The sequence below is a fragment of the Etheostoma cragini genome, chromosome 17 (assembly GCF_013103735.1).
Source record: "Etheostoma cragini isolate CJK2018 chromosome 17, CSU_Ecrag_1.0, whole genome shotgun sequence".
Classification (NCBI taxonomy): domain Eukaryota; kingdom Metazoa; phylum Chordata; class Actinopteri; order Perciformes; family Percidae; genus Etheostoma; species Etheostoma cragini.
Genome location: NC_048423.1, coordinates 23,894,319 through 23,914,879, shown reverse-complemented (window position 1 = coordinate 23,914,879; position 20,561 = coordinate 23,894,319). Strand labels below are relative to the sequence as shown.

Genomic DNA, 20,561 nt, shown 5'->3' with positions numbered 1-20,561 from the left:
CCCCCCCCCCCCCCCCCCCCCCCCAACTGTCTTCACACAGCTTCCTCTGGAGACAAAAAGGCATTATGTCACATATAGTACTCCCCAACACCTGTAAACAGACTGTCATGTACAGTAAGATCCCCGTAGTTCCCCTTTAATCTAACAATACTTCTTCTTCTTCTTCTTCTTCTTCTTCTTCTTCTTCTTCTTCTTCTTCTTCCATTCTCTATTTGAAATAGCTCTTCTACCAGGTGAAGGGGGACATGTGTCTAAAGTTGATAGAAAATGGCAAACACAAGGATGTGCACATCAAGGAGGGAGAGGTGAGCTCTGATATGCTTTTAGACACCGTTTTTTTTGTCTTTGGCATTGTTGTGTATTCATAATAAGTAAATTATAACACTACTACACTATATCAAAAATCCAACATAAGGGGGTACAGTTAACTCATCACTGCTCTGTTCAAATGTGTAGGATTTTCTTCTAATGGAAATAGACTGGTCCCATTTACAATGCTCTAGTGCACCTTTGTAACTAAAACGTCTGTGATGAACTTTGTCTCATTGTTTCATTTCTTCTCCATTTGTAGATGTTCCTGCTCCCAGCTCGGATCCCCCACTCCCCTCAGAGACAGGCCAACACTGTGGGACTGGTGGTGGAGAGGAGACGGCTGCTGACTGAGACCGACTGCCTGAGGTTTCCTACTTAATCTCCTTCTATCTTCTCTTCTGACGTATTTATAAGAAGATATAAGCAGGGGATACAGGACAAATGAAACAAACTAAATCACTAAATGGCAGAAAATCTAAAACTTTCTTGTCTTTTTCAATTGTTCTGATGCATTGTGTGAAACAAAAGAGCAGTTCTGAGAGTTTAAGTTGCACAAACACCAACACAGCGTTTCTTATGGCAAAACACAACCACATGCTCCAAAAGGTGTTCTCCAAACTTTTCTTAATGCAGTGTTACATACATGTTTCTAATAAGACAAATCTGAAAGAAAAAAAACTCCTCACTCAAGACAGAACAAGGTAAATTCAATTCAGTTAAATTTTATTTACACTATCAAAATCTATCTATAATTTACAAAAACCCTATAATTCTAGTAATTCCCCCGAGAGCAAGAAGAGAAAAGACACAGTGCATCAAATCATCGGTTCAAACCTGCAGCCGTTCAGTAGTGTTACACACATTTGAAAATGAAATTTACAAAATGATTTTTTACTGCTTTTTGAGGAAAAAAGACAATGGGTCGTCTTAGATTTGTTTGCTAACACTCAGATCTCTTATTTAACAAGTTTGAAGTAAAGATGTGAGCAGAAGAGACATTTTCTATGTGCCAGTTGTGTAAAAAGTAAAGAGACTTTGTGAAAAGAACCAGAAATAAATGCATTTGTAGTATTGGAACACAGTTGGCACAAACGCATGAAATCAGACTTAGACTTAGACTTCTCTTTATTGATCCTTTTGGGATGACTCCCGCAGGGAAATTAAAAGTTCCAGCAGCAGTTTTAGCAAGAAAAATTGGAAAAAAAGACAATATATAACAAAATAACAATAATAAGTGAAGAGTTCCTATGTATCCCAGAAGTACACTGTGTCCAAACCCTCATAAAATTCAGAGAGAAAGTTACAAAACCGACATATACTGTATGTAAGAGCAGCATTAACAACATCTTGGTGCCTTCAGGTACTATGTGGACAACACCACTGACATCCTATTCGAGAAATGGTTCTACTGTGAGGATCTCGGAACCCAGCTGCTGCCAATAATCACAGAGTAAGAGACATGTTCCCATCGACATTGCGCACTTACGAACAGTCCATACAGATCAGGTTGCTGGTTTTAATAATCCAGTTTGTTGTTGGTGGTTGATTTTTTTACTTGCAGGTTCATGACATCACAGCAGGGGAAAACAGGAAGACCTGATCCAAGTGAGTTGTTCTTGTGAACTACTACAAACTACTAGTTCTAGTCATTGTTCCATTATCTTTTATTGGGACTGTTGTTGCCACTATTCATTACACCCCCAACTGGCCCCGCCTACCAAGAGGCGTCAAAACCCACGCATTTGACAGACAGAGAAGGCATCTTGGAAGATTGTGATCAAAACTGTATGGTGATGTAACCAAGTGGTGTCCTATTTCATAGGGGTATGTTTTCACCCTTACCCCTTACCCCTTGGTTTCAAGGGCCAAGGGGTAGGGGTAAGGGGTAATGGGTAGGGGTAAGATGGAGAAATGGGATTCAGCCTGGGTCTTTTTTAGGTTTTTCCCTAAAAGGAGTCTTTTCTCGCCACTGTCGCACTAATTGCTTGCTCTTGGGGAATTACTGGAATGATTGGGTCTTTGTAAATAATAGAGTGTGTTCTAGACCTCCTCTATCTGTAAAGTGTCTCGAAATAACTCTTGTTATGAATTGATACTATAAATTAAATTGAATTGAATTGAATGGATTTTAATGGATTTCTGTTTTTCAACTGTGTAATCTAAACGTAAATGTTCAACTGGTGACATCGTGGTCTTCTTCATCTTTGGATGAACAGATGAAGTCTTCAGAGAACCTCCGTTCCAGATGAACCCCCTGAACGTGATGTTGCCCTTCTCCTTTAAAGACTGGCTGGACAAACAGAGGCCGTCCCTGGCCAGCGGCAGGCCCGTCGACATGTTCGGAGCTCAGTTTGAGACGGAGGTACTGTGAGTCATCAAATCAGATGTATTTTCAAAAAGGTTCTACACTTTTCAGTTTCTTCTTCAGCTCAAATTTGTGATCTTGTTTACTTATTTTTATTATTATGACCAGATTGTGTCACCTAGTTTTTTTAAGGTCCCATGACGTAGTGCTTTTTGGATGCTTTTATATAGACCTCAGTGGTCCCCTACTACTGTATCTGAAGTCTCTTTATATAGACCTTAGTGGTCCCCTAATACTGTATCTGAAGTTTCTTTTATATTGACCTCAGTGGTCCCTAATACTGTATCTGAAGTCTCTTTTTTATAGACCTTAGTGGTCCCCTAATACTGTATTTGAAGTCTCTTTTATAGACCTTAGTGGTCCCCTGATACTGTATCTGAAGTATCTTTTATATAGACCTTAGTGGTCCCCTAATACTGTATCTGAAGTCTCTTTATATAGACCTTAGTGGTCCCCTAATACTGTATCTGAAGTTTCTTTTATATTGACCTCAGTGGTCTCTAATACTGTATCTGAAGTCTCTTTTATATAGACCTTAGTGGTCCCCTAATACTGTATCTGAAGTCTCTTTTATAGACCTTAGTGGTCCCCTGATACTGTATCTGAAGTCTAGCCACTGGGGGACCATGGGCATAAAACCTCAGAAAGGGACATTTTCATGCCATGGGACCTTTAAAATTACTATTATTGATTATTGATGATAATGGTGATATGAAAGAGATTTAATAATGTTCTTGTGACCATGACAGGCAATAGTGTTTGGACCTGGGAGGACAGAGACAACAGTGCGGCAAAGTGATGTGTGGATTTGGCAACTGGTATGTTCACTAAATCTTTTCTGTCGCTTCATATGTCAAGAACTTTATGCTTGAATATAATTGTCATAAAGGGGGTAGTTAGCCATAGAACCAAACATGTTTTGTACCAGGTTTATTTCTATAGGAAAATAGATCATTTTAACATATATAACATATATAGGGATGGACTCTTTTTTAGAGTTTTCGGCACTTCTGCCTTGTCTTTTTTCCGCCCCAGAAGTTGCTGCTTGGTAATAACCAGAGGTGTCAAAAATTCACATTCACATTCATTACTCAGGTAAAAGGATAGATAATAGGGTTTTAAAAGACCTGAAGTATCAAGCTTTTTACTTCAGTAAAAGGCAAGGCAAGGCAAGGCAGCTTTATTTGCATAGCACATTTCAGCAACAGGGTAATTCAAAGTGCTTTTCACAAAACAGTTAAAAAACAGTAAAAAAATAAAAACAGAACAGATGAAACACAAGAATAAACAGTTAAAACATGAAAAATAAAAACTGATAAAACACAAGGTTAAAAGTTACAGTGCTGTATAAATTGTAAAAGTATATATATAAGTGTAAAAAGTTCTGGTTTCAAAACTACTTAAAGTATAAAAGTAAAAGTAATGTAAGGGGAAAAATGCCATTAAGGACAAAAGCATGGAAGGGCCTTTAAATAAACAAGGCCATAACGACTACACTGTTACATTAAAATGTTGATGTTGAAATATTTGGGATGCACCTGTTTCAGCTGTAGTTAGGCCCATTGAAAATGATCACATTTTTGTATAATGCAAGTACATTTAAGAATCATATATGTGTACTACTGAGCATTAACATGTGTTTCATGGAGCGGAAGATATGGCTAGTTGCCTATAAGTATTGTAATGGTGCAAAAAGTCAAGCTTCAGAGCCATGTTATCAATGGCTTTTATTGGAATGTAAATGTACATCCAAGCTTAGCTTAGCTTAGCCTAGCTTAGCTTAGCTGCAGGAATGCAACGGATTCACTTCAATTCATCTGGATAAATCGTTGACACCTGGAACAAAAGTACAGAAGAAGTAAAAAAAGTACAGATACTTGCGTGAAAATGTAAGGATTAGAGGTAAAAATCTGCTTTAAAATAATTACTCCAGTAAAGTATTGACACCTAAAATTTCTACTTAAGTAAGGTAACGGAGTCTTTGTATTGTGCAACTTGAAACCTCTGGTAATAACTATACTCTTCCTCTCTTTTCTCATCTTCTTTTCTCTCAGGAGGGATCCTCAAGAGTTAGTATGAACGAGCAGGAGTTCTCTCTTTCTGCAGGAGACAGTTTACTCATCCCTGGACACGTCCAGTGAGTCAATATTAACAATAAAGGACAAACTCTTCCAGTCAATGTGCAAATTATTATGTAAAAGTTTTGCAATTGCACTTCCTGAATATTCAGATGTAGTTGAAGTAATTTGGCAGTAGTTGTCCTCAAAAAACTGAAAAGGGTTTCCTTGTCTTTAGGTACCTGTGGCAGAGAGAGGAGGGGACCGTGGCCCTGTTTGTGGTCCAAAACCCTGAGCGGAAGAGACCCTGACCCCCACGTGCCAAGTCAACCACCCATTAAATATATAGATTCTGAATAAGAAGGGAAGAGAACTCAGTGTAATGAAATCACATACAGTAAGTAAGTGAAAAGCACTCACTTCTGCTTAATGTTAATGAAAGTGAACACTAACTGATTACACCTTAATTAAGCTGTTGATAATTCAACTGTAAATTGCACTTTGTTGTAGGTATTTACCATATCATGTAAATATATCCTTACCCATGAGAGAAATAATTAAAATATGTCGTGTAAATGTGTTATCTAAACACACATTTTCCCAATCACCACGTGTCTTTCAGTGTTTTTTTAGTTCATTACTGCAGTGCGTAGGCGGTATTTCCCTGTACATACATACAGTAAGTGATGTGGATTTTCTCTGGAAGTAAAAAGAAAGAAAATCCCTCTCTGTGTAATATCACCCTCCTTAAAACAATTCCACACTGCAGAAAAAGAAATTCCTAGTGTAGGAATCCTATTGGCTACACAAGGACACAAATTTTACCAACTTTTATGAACAATCGCCATGTTGTTAAATGGTATTCATGCATTGCATGCCAAGATCACTTGGCCAGGTTCTTATTCCCTCTCACCATGTATTTTTTTTACAAAGAAACCCAGAACTCACTGGGCATGGTCTTCGAGCCAATGTTTTTTTCCACTGAAATATAAAACTGTCTTCCAGTAATGGGTTCAGCTATATTGAAAAAACATAAGGCTTGCATGTTATTTATATGATCATGGACAGTATTATCAGTTTTTGTGAATCCAAACGTCAGTTTAATGAACTGATAAATGCAAACAAACTGGGATGTCCATCCATCCATCCATCCATCCATCCATCCATCCATCCATCTTCATCCGCTTATCCGGTATCGGGTCGCGGGGGCAGCAGCTCCAGTAGAGAACCCCAAACTTCCCTTTCCCGAGCCACATCAACCAGCTCCGACTGGGGGATCCCGAGGCGTTCCCAGGCCAGGTTGGAGATATAATCTCTCCACCTAGTCCTGGGTCTTCCCCGAGTCCTCCTCCCAGCTGGTCGTGCCTGGAACACCTCCCTAGGGAGGCGCCCAGGAGGCATCCTTACCAGATGCCCGAACCCCCTCAAAAACACCTCGGGAAATGATTTCCATCTTCTGTTATTGTTTGTAATGACAACATTTTATTATTTCATGGATTTCACAAATTTCAGCATGACAGTTATGCCGTAAACCGTTTGAATCTGAGCATGCACGACTCAAATCTGCATTAAACATGGACTGAGAACATGGACTGAGATCCCAATCGTGTACTTTTTCTTTTTACTTTTAGTATGTACTGCAGCTGTCCTTACAGAGTAGGTAATGTTGGATGCAGTATGCATACAATTTGAAAATACTACTTCTTCACAACATCGCGCTGACATTTCAGAAAAGTTGCTAAAGTAGCCTGTACAAATGACTACAAAAGTGCAAAAATAATGTAGGAAGGATAAGGGATTTGGTGTTAGAGTAGTTTTCATGTTTTAATCAAATATTGGTATCAGCGTTCTCAGACCACTTGCAGGACTAACAACATGGAACACTGCTTCCAATATTTATTTGCGGCAAATTTCAGCGACTGCTTGTTCACTCACAGATATGACTTTAGTTAGCTAAAAGTTAGCTCGGTAAGATGCATATGCACCAACATTTACCAAAAACAAATGTGAAAAATGCACAATGAAAAACAACATGTCCATAAATGCTTTGTAGTTGCTTCAGATTGCTATCAGTTGAGCTGTGCCAGTCTTATCCTCAGAGTGTTCCTGATCACATGTTGCTCAGCTATAAATGCTGCCACAGTCCAGGGCAGTGCATACTCCAGAGTCACCAGTCCCCCCAGGTTGTACCTAAAACCAGAGTAGTCCCAGGGACAGGCCCCCAGCAGCCCCAGCCCCGCCCCCCAGCTGAACTCCCACAGGTAGATGAAGACGGTGTAGGCCGTCAGACGCGCCGGCAGCGGGAGATGCTGAGCCAGCAGCCGGGCCCTCAGGATCTCTAGGAGGTAGATGGCGACGGCGTACATAGGCAGCGCCCACAGGCTGCTGTGACCCGCCAGCCTCCTGTCCCGGGTGCTGCACCAGTCCCACGCAGCAGTGAAGGCCACCTCACAGAGACAGCCGTGCAGCGCGTACACGTAGAGGCGAGCTGCAGCAGAGAGAGGACGGCTCCCGTGTGATGCCGCTCTGGCTCCATCTTCAACACCTGTCCCTGTCACAAAAGAACTAATTACAGTATGTTTTGACCTATTTTTGTTTAAAATACATACAAAAATTGACAAAAATGGCATGTATGGGCCTCCCTGGTAGCTCACCTGGTTAAGCAAACGCCCCATGTACAAAGGCTCAGTCCTTATCCCAGGGGCCCAGGTCAGAGTCTGGCCCTTGGCCCTTTGCTGCATGTAATACACTCTCTCTCTCCCCCCTTTAATGTCTTCTGCTGCCTTTTTAAATAAAGGCCACAAAAAGCCAAAAAAATCTGTAACCGTCCTGTTGTCTTCGGGTCAATTTGACCCCTTTTCAAAAAGGAACTTTGGGTTTCTTTCAAACAAATTGTCCTAAAAAGTAACATGGATGGTTCCCAACAATGAGAATGTCAAAAGACGACAAATGTCAATAAGCATAAGAAGCTTTAAAAATTGGAGAAAAAAAAACAAATGTTTCAAAAGGCTCCGAAAAAGTCAACAACTCTTGGCCAGAAAACTAATTAGCCCATTTCCCAAAATGTTGAACTACTCCTTTAAGAAAAAACACAACTAAACGTCTTAAATTCAAGCATACTTCATACACTTAAGTAAGAGTGATATTACTGACTACTGTCTCATTAAAAGGTGTTGCCCAGTGCATTTTGACCATATTAATCTGAGATATTGTCACATCTTTAACTGAAAAGTTCTACATGAATGAAGGATGCATGTTTTTCTGCTGACCATAATTCAAACAATAGCCCTATTTCACTGTTGTATTTGCATAATTGATGTATTTGTGGTTTTACACTAAGATTAATGACAGATTTACATTTGTTGTCGAGAGATAGCGGCTCGCAAGTCTATACTTTGAACTGTAGTGGGATTGTGGGATTGTTAGTTTTTTTCTTCCTCCTTTGTTTTTGAACATGAATGTGAAGCATCGTTGCATAAGTAAACCACTAAAGGCGATTTATTGCTGCAACAATTGCAATAATGAAGAAAGTTACAACTATTGGATTAGTGGCGTGCTGTTTCTCCCAGAGTTGTGTCATTGACGCTGTTAATCATGTAATGCTCCAGTCCAAATCAATTCATCTTACATTTTTATTTCAATTGCTTTTCAATAGGTGGAATTAACCAATTCCAGTATTTCCTGTGAAGTAATCATCTGTTGCAGCATTTGCTTTACCATGGTCTTCATTTAAAAAACAATGTACAAATTATATTCTAATGTCATTACAATTAACATGTGCATAATGTATATTAGTACGTGTGACATGTTAAATATATTTTTTCTGGATTTTTCGTTGCCACACCATGAGCTGCAGTGTGTATGCAGTCCTGGTTGGTTCCTCCGCCACAGGACACGCAGCACGGTGTAAACGCTCTAATGTGGATTAACAAGCTAATAGCCACGGTTTAGCAGGTTAAAACCTCGGGAAGTCTTCAACAGGTTTTCACTCTGCATCACGACGAAGCCATTACATACCCAACTTGTCATAAGCCTAATATTATTCATATGTCTAAATTATTCCTCCTCTAAACAAAGTCGAGTCAGCAATGGTCTCACAGCAGCATTGCAATAGTCCAACACATCACTTGGCCGACTTTTGAAATCAGGATGCAGTGACAGTAAATGCAATGCCTCAAAGTGGTGCCTTGTACAATTACTAATCATAATACACAGTAAGAAAGTATTTCTCACCTTGGTCATTACTACCTTGTGTTCTCCTGGCGTTTAGCTTTCTCGCCTCCATCACTGTGCAGCATGTGGGTTACTGTGCATGTGGGTTACTGTGCTTTTGTAATCCATCTGCTTCCCTATGTGTGTCTATGTATGTGTGTGTGTGTGTGTGTGGATCTTGGGCTAAACATTAAGCGGCTCCATGTTATCAGGGACTGAGGTCGTGAACCAAGAGATAGACCCAGGAAGCAAACCTGGACTTCCTGAGGAACAAATGCAGTGTGTGTGTAATACCAATAAAAGCATTGATCTCACAGTGTGACACTGTGGTTGTGTGAGTAGTACGCATTACAGTAAGCGCACAAATGTGTTGATGTGTGTTAAAGTCGGGCAGAGTTGGGGTTATCAGTGAATGGCAGAAGCTGGGTGCGTCAGGGAAGCTGCCCAGGAAATACACACAACCAACAGTCTCAACATCTACACTGCACCTACATTTTTCATGTATTTCTTTTCTTTTACACTTTTGGTTCCCAACCTTCCTGCGATTTTGCATATTTTGGATATTTGCAATGTATTTATACTTTCCACTAGATTCATATCTGTATATACTATTTCAGATTTACCTTTGATGTCACATTTGTTTGTCTTGTGAAATATTTTGTAGTTTTTCTGGCATTAGAATAATATAAAATGTAGACTAAATTTATTCAAAAGGTTCTCCAGGTTATTTTTAGAGTTACAGATAAAACATTGTATAAGTGAGTAATATGTTTTCTGCAAATTTAGGTCTGCATGTTAACCCTTGGGTTGTCTTCCCGTCAAAATTGACTTTTGTTGAGGCTTTTAATCAATGTTATTCAAGTTTTTATCACATTTTTTACATTTTTAACACGTAACACTAACTCTTTAACTTCAGTTTTGCAGTACTTTTTTGAATTTATGGTCAATAAACCTCATTTATAGGAAATCATACCTAATATTTGAGTTAGAAAAGCAGAAATTAGGAATTATTTGGACTAAAATTAAAGGAATGGATGTTGATGGATAATCACAGACTGGAATATGTCCACTTTTACTCAATACTATTTCAAAAACACTTCAATTTGTTTTCAAATGCTATGAAATTGAATAAGACGCCCCAAAATTAATGAAAGTAGAGATTTGTACTTGGCAAAGAGCGTTGTGTAGAATCAATCATGTTATTTTGGGGAATTAAAAAGAACATTGATAAGGGAAAACGGGTCAATTTGACCCAAGGACAACATGAGGGTTAAAATATGTAACTTTGTGCAGAAAATGTCAAAAAAATGTCCCTTAAATTTCCACTTTAGCCTCTTTCATCTGTTCATTATGTCATTTAGGCCGTTAAACAGGCAGCAAAGACATTTTTGATGCCTAAGATTATTTATGATACCTTTAGTCATTTATCTGCAATTATAAAAATGACTAACTAGAATTGACCCACTTAGCACCAGCAAGACTTATCACTGTCAACACATTTATAAATATGGATGCAGAGCGTACAATGCAAGCATAAAGTGTCCCTGGGAGCAGATGTCAGTCCTGACATGGTGCCACTGCTGGGTCCTGTTTGTTTGCTTTGTGTGTACTCTAATAAAACCGTTGGATGCATGGCAGACCCCCCCGATCAGAGTCCAGTGATTGTAGCAAACACACCTTTGGGTCCATGAAGGGTGACTGGAGTCAGTGGTCATAAAGTTATCGAGCTGACAAAGGTTGGACTCTTCACACAGTGGTGACTGTGTGTGTCTGTGTGTGTGTGTGTTACATTGTTGCATAGCAAATTGTCATCAAAGACAATTTGGTTAGGGAAATTAGCGTTGTCACTCTCAGGGAGCACACTGCTGGTTCCTCTTTTCAAGGCGCTTAGCATCCACGTTGAGTTGGTCGGGTATGGTAAATCCGACCTAAATTAGATATAAATTTTATTGACATGAACGATGAGATGAGATGAGATGAGAGGGGATGAGACGGTAATGTGATGACAGCTGAGAAAGATGAGAGAAGATAAGATTAGAGAAGAAGAGAGATAATGAGATGAGATGAGAAAGTAATTTAACAATTTACAGATCTCCAGTGGGGAAATTACAATTTACACTCTGTTTGTTAGTAATCACTACACACAGGCCTGAAATACACACATGATCAGTACCTATTCATGCACAAATGGAGAGATGTCAGAGTTATAAAAATAACTAACTAAAAATGACCCACTTAGCACCAACAAGACGTATCCCTTTCAACACACACATTAATACTTTTATATGTGGACGCAGAGCGTACAATGGAAGCAGTGCTAGACCAGCATCCTGAGAAGTGTGTGGGGGGGGGGGGGGGGGGGGGGGGGGGGGGGTCTTGGCTAAGAGCACCTGGCAGTGCCCAGAAGGTGAAGTGGCATCACTCCAGCCACCTATCCACACACCATACTTTGGTCCGTACGGGGATTTGAACCAGCGACCTTTTGGTCCCCAACCCCCAACGCCCTTCAGACTGAGTTACTGCCACCCCGAAAACGAGATTTTATGAGATCTTAGAGGATGAGAGATGATGAGAAGAGGTTTGATGAGATCTTAGAAGATGGGGGGGGGGGTATAAATTCATAAAAATGTCTGGTTTTCACTGTTTTTCATGGGACAATTAAGTGTGAACTTCCATTGACTGGCGCTTTGCACACAATGGTACTTTGTTGTGTGACGTAATTCCAGAGAAGCTGCCATATTATATATTATTATATATTATACTAGCACATTTGTTTCAGTGTCTAATAAAAGATGCTGGAGATCTCGAAGCTCACATGGACACCGAAAAACCCTCATCTTGTTACACTGAAAAGGTTTAAAGGGACATTTTGTTGGAGCTGGATTTAGAAGCTGACACAGAATAGGTCATATACATTATTTCATATTTATTTATTTGAAAAGTGAGCTATTACTTTGTCTCAGGTTGTTACAGATTTTTATTTTTTGCTTAATAAATTATAAGTGATTTTGTACCATTGAGGCATAACAAAGCATGTTCATTAATGTTCATTTGCGTAACATAATATTTACATCTTATTCTGTGTTTATTGCTTACTATAACTATTATGGGTTTTCATAGGTGGAAGCAATCTGAGGTAGAATTGTCTGTCTTTTCCTTTGTTGTCCAAAATTGAGGCAGTTCATTGCAAAACAGTTAATCATATTTATCAAATTTACACATTTCACATTTATACAATTATTTAATTTAGATGGCAACAAATGTGCATTGTGTCATGTAGATATTGAATCTCAGGAACTGCGCTTGTATAGTTGTAATTGTGGGGAGCTTTTTGAGTATCACATGGCAACGTTTAGCATGTTCATGCAAAACAAAGTTGAATATTTGTGGAATTTTTTTTTAATTATGTATGCATTTTGTATTCACAAATGTTTTTTTAAGGGAACTACAAACTTTGTAGCTTAAAAAATGACTCAGTCTTTAAAAAAGATGGAAGAAAAGAAGTGCCTTGAGACTGGTTGATTGACATGAAATATATATGTATATAGATCAAAGCCCCTCCCTCCTATTTCATTTTTAATTTGATCATTTAGTTTTATTAATTGTAATTTTTTTTTAAATTATTTTATGTTATTTTATTTTATCAATTTGCATGCCGCTAAGAATTACTTGTAAAATCCTAAGTGATGAAATTCCTGTTTTGTATTGGAAAGGCATTGAATTCCCCATCCTACTCTACCTTACTCATCCCCTGATTGTCTTCCCCTTTTACTCTTACCATAACCCTAACATACCAATCTCACTCTTTATGCTTAAATCTAACCAAAGATCCTCTGGACTCATTCCTTATGACTAAATCTAACCATATATCCTCTAGTTCCAAACCGTCTCTGATTTAACGAATCCAACCAATAAAGACAATGAGGACTAGCCAATCAGAGGCAGAGTAGGGCGGGACATTCCCTCGCCATCCTAGGAGGTATGTCGTCACAATCAGCGGAGAGTAGCGTTGAATGACGCTGGAGTAACATAACTGACCTTATTTCGCAATGAATTGGACTGTTGTCCTGTTTTGGCACCTCTCGTGTTAGTAGTATTATTATTAGCATCTTGTTCTGCTAATGTGACCCTGCTGACACGATTTATTAGCGCTTCGTGTAGCTTACAAACAACAATAATGGAACTTTAATTTATTCTGCTAATGCCTTTTTGTGTGTCGATATTAATGCAAACACAGACGTTTGTGTGGAACTGGTGCAACAGCGTTAAAAAACAAAAATAATGTAAGACAAACGTGATTTTTCACCGCGAGTTTATAAACCCAACTACGAGGGAGATACAGTGAGCTCCAGTGGCGCAATCGGTTAGCGCGCGGTACTTATATGACAGTACATTGTAGAGCAATGCCGAGGTTGTGAGTTCGAGCCTCACCTGGAGCAATATTTTGGTGTACACAAACCGAATGTTTTAGGCGAATCTACTTCATTGTATATTACAAATACTAGAAATGTTACTCGCAACGGAAATATTGTGTACATATTAATAATTAGTATTGTGTAATATTGTGAACAAATGCACTCAACCTCAGTAAGTACAGATGCAGCAAAAAATATAAAGCACATAGCCACTATTGCTAACAAACTGCAATTCAATGTAAATATAAATTAAAGAAAGATCTTTTAAATATTTTGGGAGGCAATGGAATATATTACAAAAAAAGACATAGGCCTATATCTCATTTATATCAACATTTTGTGACACATCTGAAAAGACAAAACATCTATAGTAGGTACGGCATGTGACTCATAGTAGTCTTAACAGTACAAGCAGTATTGAGTATTTTGACATTACATCATGTCATTTACAAAAGCTTAAAAAGGATATTACATTTTTGGATGTCAATGATGTACGATGTGTGATTTGATATCCATTCACAAGTAATGATATCAAAATTCACAGCATTCTTATGAAATAATCTTTGAAAAAAACAGTTCTTCAAGTCAAGATGTTAGTATATTTGCATTGTGAGTTTGTTATAGTCATAATTCAATCATTCCATGCCGGCTTTTTTCTGGCTTCAAACTGTTTCCAGGAGACTTTTTTTCAATTTTACCCTTTAACCAATTTATTTAGTTAAAATAAAACATAGCATGCTCAAATGCATCTAATATAACATGGCATAAACCTTATTAGAGCAATGCAAAAAAATACATAATGATATTCATGATAAGATCATGAGTAAGGGTGAAAGAAACGTTTTAACCCTTGTGTTGTCTTCCCATCAAAATTAAAAAATCAACACTTTTGTTGCCGCTTTTTTTCTCACACTTTTTACTTTTTTCCAATGTTTTCTCACAACACTACGTAACACTAACTTATTAACTTATGTTTTACACTTATTTTTGGAATTTATGTTCAGTAAAAATCATTTATAGGAAATTATACCTAATGTTTGAGTTAGAAAAGCAGAAATGAGGAAGTATTTAGACTAAAATTAAAGGAATGGATGTTGATGAATAATCACAGACTGGAATATGACAACTTTTACTTAATACTATTTCAAAAACACTTGAATAAGACGCCCCAAAATCAATGAAAGTAGAGATGTGTACTTGTTAAAGAGCTTTGGGTGGAATCAATCATGTTATTTTGGGGAATTAAAAAGAACATTGATATAGGACAACATGAGGACAACATGAAGGGGTCAAAGGGTTATTTTTATATTCTGTGCTTTGTGACTGATTTTGCTGCTGTAACACCGTAATTTCCCATTTTTCTTGGGATCAATAAACATCTATCTATCTATCTATCCATCTTAAGTATTACTGCTCCATAGGTTAGTGACTTTTCGTGTCCTACCACTAGAGGTCTGTGTTGCCCACTGTTTAAATGTACTGCTCTTTTTTTTTTCTTTCTTTTTTTCAGATGTGCTTGCTTGAATATGACTGGCTGAGTCTGCTGTTTGAATGAAAACAGTTGGGCCGCCTTTTATTCTTTCCACTCCTGCCCTCCATGCATTCTGTTTGTGTGTCTTACACATGCAGTTACATTTCACACAAGCCCACGTTAAAGGTTATAAAGTTGGATCTGCTGCAAGACCTCCACACATGAATGCCTCAATGATTTCTTTAGGTATGTTCATGAAAATATGTCTTTTGGAATGTGTCATCTGGGCACTCCTGCATATATATATTTTTATTAAACCATGGTGCCCTTTGAAAAAAAAAAAAGGTTGTGGGGATTTGAATGGTATCATGTATGCATGACTGGAAATATATGGTCTGATGCAGTCCACACACACACACACACACACACACACACACACACACACACACACACACACACACACACACACACACACACACACACACACACACACACACACACACAGACACACACACACACACTCAAGAACATGGTTAATGTAGCAACAAGGTCTGGTTGGAGGCTCCACAGCGATCACTTGGGGCCAGCTGCAAAGTGCATGAGATCACCCTTTTGCTAAAAAAATGTGTGTGTCTGTGTGTGTGTGTGTGTGTGTGTGTGTTGAATGGAGGACTGCATCAAATCATATATTTCCATCTTTCCATTCATGCATACATAAAGTCCATTAAATCCGCACAACTGTTTTTTTCAAAGGGCAGCATGGTGAAAAAACGCTTCTATGTATGTGTGCGTGTGTGTGTGTGTGTGTGTGTGTGTGTGTATAAGAAAGTTGATTTGGGTGCAAAGAGTACTCTATTAGTTTGGAGTATAGTTTACGTGGGATGGGGAAAAGGACAGAGGACACACTCCTGTGTCCCATCTGATGTATACACACTTTTTTTCATACGTGTGTGTTTAAAAAGTTGGAGGAGTTTTTCAGTTTTGTCTTTCCTCCCCCTTCTCCCATTGCTGAGTTCTCTCCCTTCACTTGGCTCCCAGCATGCTCACAAGATGTACTGCATTTGTGTATGTCAGCGATGGGAGTACAAAAGTAACGCAACAACGACAGTAGTGTATTCCTTTTTGCTGTAACACATTATGCACCACTAATAAAATGACAGTACTACTGTACCTGTTACAATCTCAGTAACACAAGTTACAACGCATTTTAACATTATACGAGTGTAGCATGGTGTCTCCCAACCCTGGGTATGTTTAAGTGAATGCATGGAGTCAATTGTGGGCTAAGGTTCAAATTAACTAACACGTTCCACTTGGGACACATGTTGTCTGTCTGTGAAGTGGGTCATCATGTCTTTAGCTGTGCAATACCTTTGGTTGTGTTTGAATATACAGACCGCTGACCTATTTCATGCTAATGGCGAGGAGTAATTGGGGTGTTTGTGTGTAATTAAAAGAGAGAAATGTTCATGGGACAGTAGGAAAGGACGTGTGGGATTGTGTTTGATGATGAGAAAGAACTCTAGGCGTGTGACGACAGAGAGAGAGCTGAAAATCAACAGATCCCCGAGGCACCGGGACTGCAAGTCTAGAGGTGTCGGGGCGATGACTGTTCTCATATCTCTGCTCTAATCTGGCCTGCAGCATTAATCACCTCCTCGCATTATCCATCAATGTTTATGTACCTGCACACACACACACATACACATACACACACACACACACACACACACACACACACACACATACATACGCATGCACACGCGCGCACACACACACACACATACACATGCACATGCAATCACACACACATGCAAACAAACAAACAACACACATGCACATGCAAACACACACACATGCAAACAAACAAACACACACACACACACACACCTAGATACACACATACACACACCTAGACGCACACACACACACGCACGCACACACACACGCGCACGCCTAGACACACAGTTAGACGCAGACACACGCAAACACACACACACACACATACGCATGCACACACGCACACGAACACATACACATGCACATGCAAACACACACACATGCAAACAAACACACAGACACACCCACCTAGACACACACATACACACACCTAGACGCGCACACACACGCACGCACACACACGCGCACGCCTAGACAAACACAGTTAGACTCAGAAACACACGCAAACACACCTAGACACACTTAGACACCTAGACACACACCTAGACACACACACACACACACACACACACACTACTGCAAAACACTGTTAACCGATGTAGTCTTTCACAATTAAAATATGGTTTTATTTGATAAATGATAATGATCTAATGGATCAACTTTTGATGAATCACTTCCCACGAGATCATTTTGTGTCAAAAGGTTTGTGGGAGAATATGCAGTACATGCATTGGAATTCCCTCATAATGTAGCATAAACACAGATATCGTAACGACGGACCCATAACTCCAAGCTTTAATGCAGCACTTCAGACCTGTTGCACACCACACAGCTATGTGTCACAAGCTATATTTCCCATGTGCCTTTGGTTAGGACTGAGTGTTGGCTCACTATCTAGCTGCCTGACAGCTCCCAGGCCCAGCTGTTATGCATTGCTGCCTGTAGGCTCTGCTCATTATGTGTAAAGGTATAATTATTATCATTATTAGTTTTTTTTCTTCTTCCCTTTTTCTACCGCTCGCTCAAGCCCGGAGCAACTTCACTGATGAAGCAGCTGTCGCATTGCCGTGCCGATGATTGTAGTGATGTCATCTTGGCCTGGACAAACACCAGCAGACTTTGAGGTCAAAGGTGTGTCTTTTCAGAGGGGGAACTGTGTGTGTGAAAGTGTGTGTGAAAGTGTGTGTTGGATACTACCTATAACCAGGGAGTTTTTACTTCAGTTTTGAGGAAGACTTGTGATCATGGACTGTAGATGCAAATTAGCCCGTTGGGCTAAATCTGGCACATTTACATGTTGGACTCTGTACTCATGTTGATTAATGTGAATTGTCCATTTTAAATAAAGAAATCAGCAAATACATATATCTTTTTTGTCCCTCGGATGCCAATTATGTGACTGTTCTTCATGGGAATTGTGAGAATTTTGAGTTTCATCTGGTGAAGAATTCCCAGATGTCTCATTCACATTTTTCAACCTTCACTTTTTAACCCCTAAGAGCTCTCAAACATCATCATCATAATCATCATCATCATCATCTAGGATGCAAGTGGTCAGGATAGCGTGTGCACTATATTAGAGAAGAGGATGTGTGTGTGTGTGTGGGTGTGTGTGTGTGTGTGCGTGTTACAGGCTGTCCACATACACAAACGAATGTGGAAAGCAAATCAATCCGAATGAGACAAAATTGAAAGACACTTAGCAGGACTACAGGTTAATCAACTTGGTATGTTCCAGATTAAAAGCGGGAAAGTTTTAAGGATGAAGACCAACCGGTTGAGGTCTGGTTAACATCCCTTCCTTGAATAGCTCTAATGCGGTGGATGAGACGGGACATAGCTCTACCTGTACAGTATGCTGCATATTTGAAGTGTAAAGTTAGAGAAACAGTAGTTAGCAAGGGCTCAGAGAAATAAACTGCACTACAATGGAATGGCCTTTATTATTGTGGGAGAATCCAATCCAGGAAGTACTGTAAACAACGTATCCAAGGCTTATGTGACACCAGACATCTACATAGATTCAGAATATGATACTACGAGACAGTCGGGGTGTCAGAGAGGAGGACGCTGTCCAAACTACATCTTGGACATTGTCTCCCACCCACTCCACGGCTTGCTTCTCATACACAGGAGTACTTTCAGTGCAAGACTTATTCTCCCATAATGCACCACAGGGCGCCACACAAGTCCTTCCTGCCTGTGGCCATCAAACTTTATAACTCCTCCCTCTAAAGTGTCTGACACACACACACACACACACACACACACACACACACACACACACACACACACACACACACACACACACACACACACACACAACAGCTTAAAATATGTGCAATACTCTGCTGCTATTGTTTATTCGTTATTACATGTTCACCATTACAACTCCATAATGATGTAAATGCTGCATCATAAAAAATCCTTTAACTATGAAAATACCGTACACATACACACTAATATATCTTTATTTATATTTCTATTCTGACATTTATATACTTCGTGCAACTGTAACACAGAATTTCTCATTATGTACATACAAAGTATTTCTGATTCGAATTCTTCTATAGTGTTTTTTAACACTGGAAAGTTATTCAAGTGACGTGGATTTTATCCTTTGCTGGGGGGGATTGGGAGGTAACTTGGGGGCCCTGGGTGGCTCACCTGGTTGAGTGGGCACCCACGTCTCTCTCCCCTTTCATGTGTGTTGACCTGTGTAGAGTGAGGCCTAGAATGCGCAAGAAATAATCTAAAAAAAAAACAAAAAAACAGTACAACTTTGCCATTTACAACAAGGGTACCTGGAATGGGCGTTTGCACAAAACAGAATGGCCAATGCAGTATGCTGCCAGCAGAGTTGCACTCAAGTCACCAACCGTTGATTCCGAATCAAGTCCGAGTCACCAAAGAAGAGTCCGAGTCGAGTCCTAGTTGAGTCACCATTACCTGTCACTGGTCACTGTTCAATCCCTTTCACTTTTGCACTATCGTCATTAGGAAGGCAGGGCTGAAGATGAGTGGCTGGATCACGTTCAGTCTCCTGCTTGATAGCCTGAATGCCATAGCATGGTAGAGCATGTGCTGGGGGGGGGGGGGGGGGGGGGGGGGGGGGGGGGGGGGGGGGGGGGGTTAGTTCTGCAGCTAAGCTTGGCTGATGCTCAGTTCTTTGGTGGTGAGGACTGGGGAAGGCTGTAGTTCACCTACTCTGTCTGGGTGGAGTTGGCGTGCTGGGGTCTGATGCGGGACTCCATCATTGGCCGCCAGGTGATGTTTCTGCGCACTGTGGCAAATGTTCAGCCAGGTTCAACTGTTTTGTTGGGTCCTGCTCGGTTTTCTTGGGATACTTGGGAGGCCGTGTCTTGTGGCACAGTTCTTAAATCGGCTTTACTGCCCCAAGTCGACAACCACCGCCAAAATTCAACGAAGCGAAGTTTAAACCTATGAAGTGAGAGGAGACATTTCCAGGTTTGTGTGTATCGGGGGCGGCAGTAGCTCAGTCCGTAGGGAGTCTGGTTGGGAACCAGAGGGTTCGGTTTAATTGCCATGCTAAGATTAGCCTGTTTTCCAAACACGGTCTTCTTTTCTCTGGGGGACGGGGACACAAGGAAGGATACCACTGTCGTAATGTTGCGAGACGCAGGTCCCTCTGTAACTGATGTTTGCATTGTGAAAACCGCTCTTGACATTTGATTGTTCTCCACAGAAAACGATTAAAACTTCACCGAAGACCAAACCTTGATTCAGTTTGCAGCCTGTCTTTGTCAAATTCCTCTCTCGCTGTTCAAGATACTTCCATGAAAGGAAGTGGACTGGTAGCTGGAGAGATGCCAGTTCACTTCCTGGGCACTTCCAAGGTACTCTTGAGCAAGGCACCGAACCCCCCCTCAGCATCTCAGGGTGTTGGTCCAGAACTGGCAGCCTTTCCACTCTGACATCTCTCCATTAGAGCATGTGTGTGTATTTCAAGCCTGTGTGTAATAACACAGTGTCAATTGAAACTACCCCATAGGGGATCATAAAGAGTATAGAATAAAATAAACTATATC

General features: G+C 40.0%; 2 protein-coding genes and 1 non-coding gene across 6 annotated transcripts in view; 2 read left to right on the top strand and 1 right to left on the bottom strand.

Annotated features, from left to right (window-relative positions):
- haao (3-hydroxyanthranilate 3,4-dioxygenase) overlaps nucleotides 1-18,863 on the top strand; it is a 20,127-nt gene extending 1,264 nt beyond the window's left edge. The window contains exons 3-11 of one of the 3 annotated variants that reach the window (XM_034898834.1): nucleotides 222-305; nucleotides 572-678; nucleotides 1,673-1,762; nucleotides 1,874-1,917; nucleotides 2,529-2,674; nucleotides 3,427-3,495; nucleotides 4,732-4,814; nucleotides 4,973-5,061; nucleotides 18,815-18,863. In XM_034898834.1, coding sequence (XP_034754725.1) covers nucleotides 222-305; nucleotides 572-678; nucleotides 1,673-1,762; nucleotides 1,874-1,917; nucleotides 2,529-2,674; nucleotides 3,427-3,495; nucleotides 4,732-4,814; nucleotides 4,973-5,045 — 696 coding nt within the window. In that variant the 3' untranslated portion in view covers nucleotides 5,046-5,061; nucleotides 18,815-18,863. Of the gene's footprint in view, nucleotides 1-221; nucleotides 306-571; nucleotides 679-1,672; nucleotides 1,763-1,873; nucleotides 1,918-2,528; nucleotides 2,675-3,426; nucleotides 3,496-4,731; nucleotides 4,815-4,972; nucleotides 5,112-16,556; nucleotides 16,580-18,814 lie in introns of those variants that run through there. The other 2 variants (XM_034898836.1, XM_034898833.1) reach the window with 2 other exon arrangements.
- Nucleotides 6,481-9,283, bottom strand: LOC117960720 (transmembrane protein 229B-like). 2 transcript variants are annotated; one of them, XM_034898838.1, is made up of 2 exons: nucleotides 8,983-9,283; nucleotides 6,481-7,285 (listed from the first exon to the last, which is right to left on the bottom strand). In XM_034898838.1, exons 1-2 carry the CDS (start codon nucleotides 9,017-9,019, stop codon nucleotides 6,804-6,806), a joined length of 519 nt encoding a protein of 172 aa, XP_034754729.1. In that variant the 5' UTR covers nucleotides 9,020-9,283; the 3' UTR covers nucleotides 6,481-6,803. The 2 variants fall into 2 exon arrangements, with proteins under 2 accessions (XP_034754729.1, XP_034754728.1); XM_034898837.1 differs by having other exon boundaries at nucleotides 6,642-7,285; nucleotides 8,968-9,283.
- Nucleotides 13,292-13,385, top strand: trnai-uau. The gene is made up of 2 exons: nucleotides 13,292-13,329; nucleotides 13,350-13,385. It is a non-coding gene; the product is annotated as a tRNA-Ile (tRNA).
- Nucleotides 18,864-20,561: the final 1,698 nt, after the last annotated feature.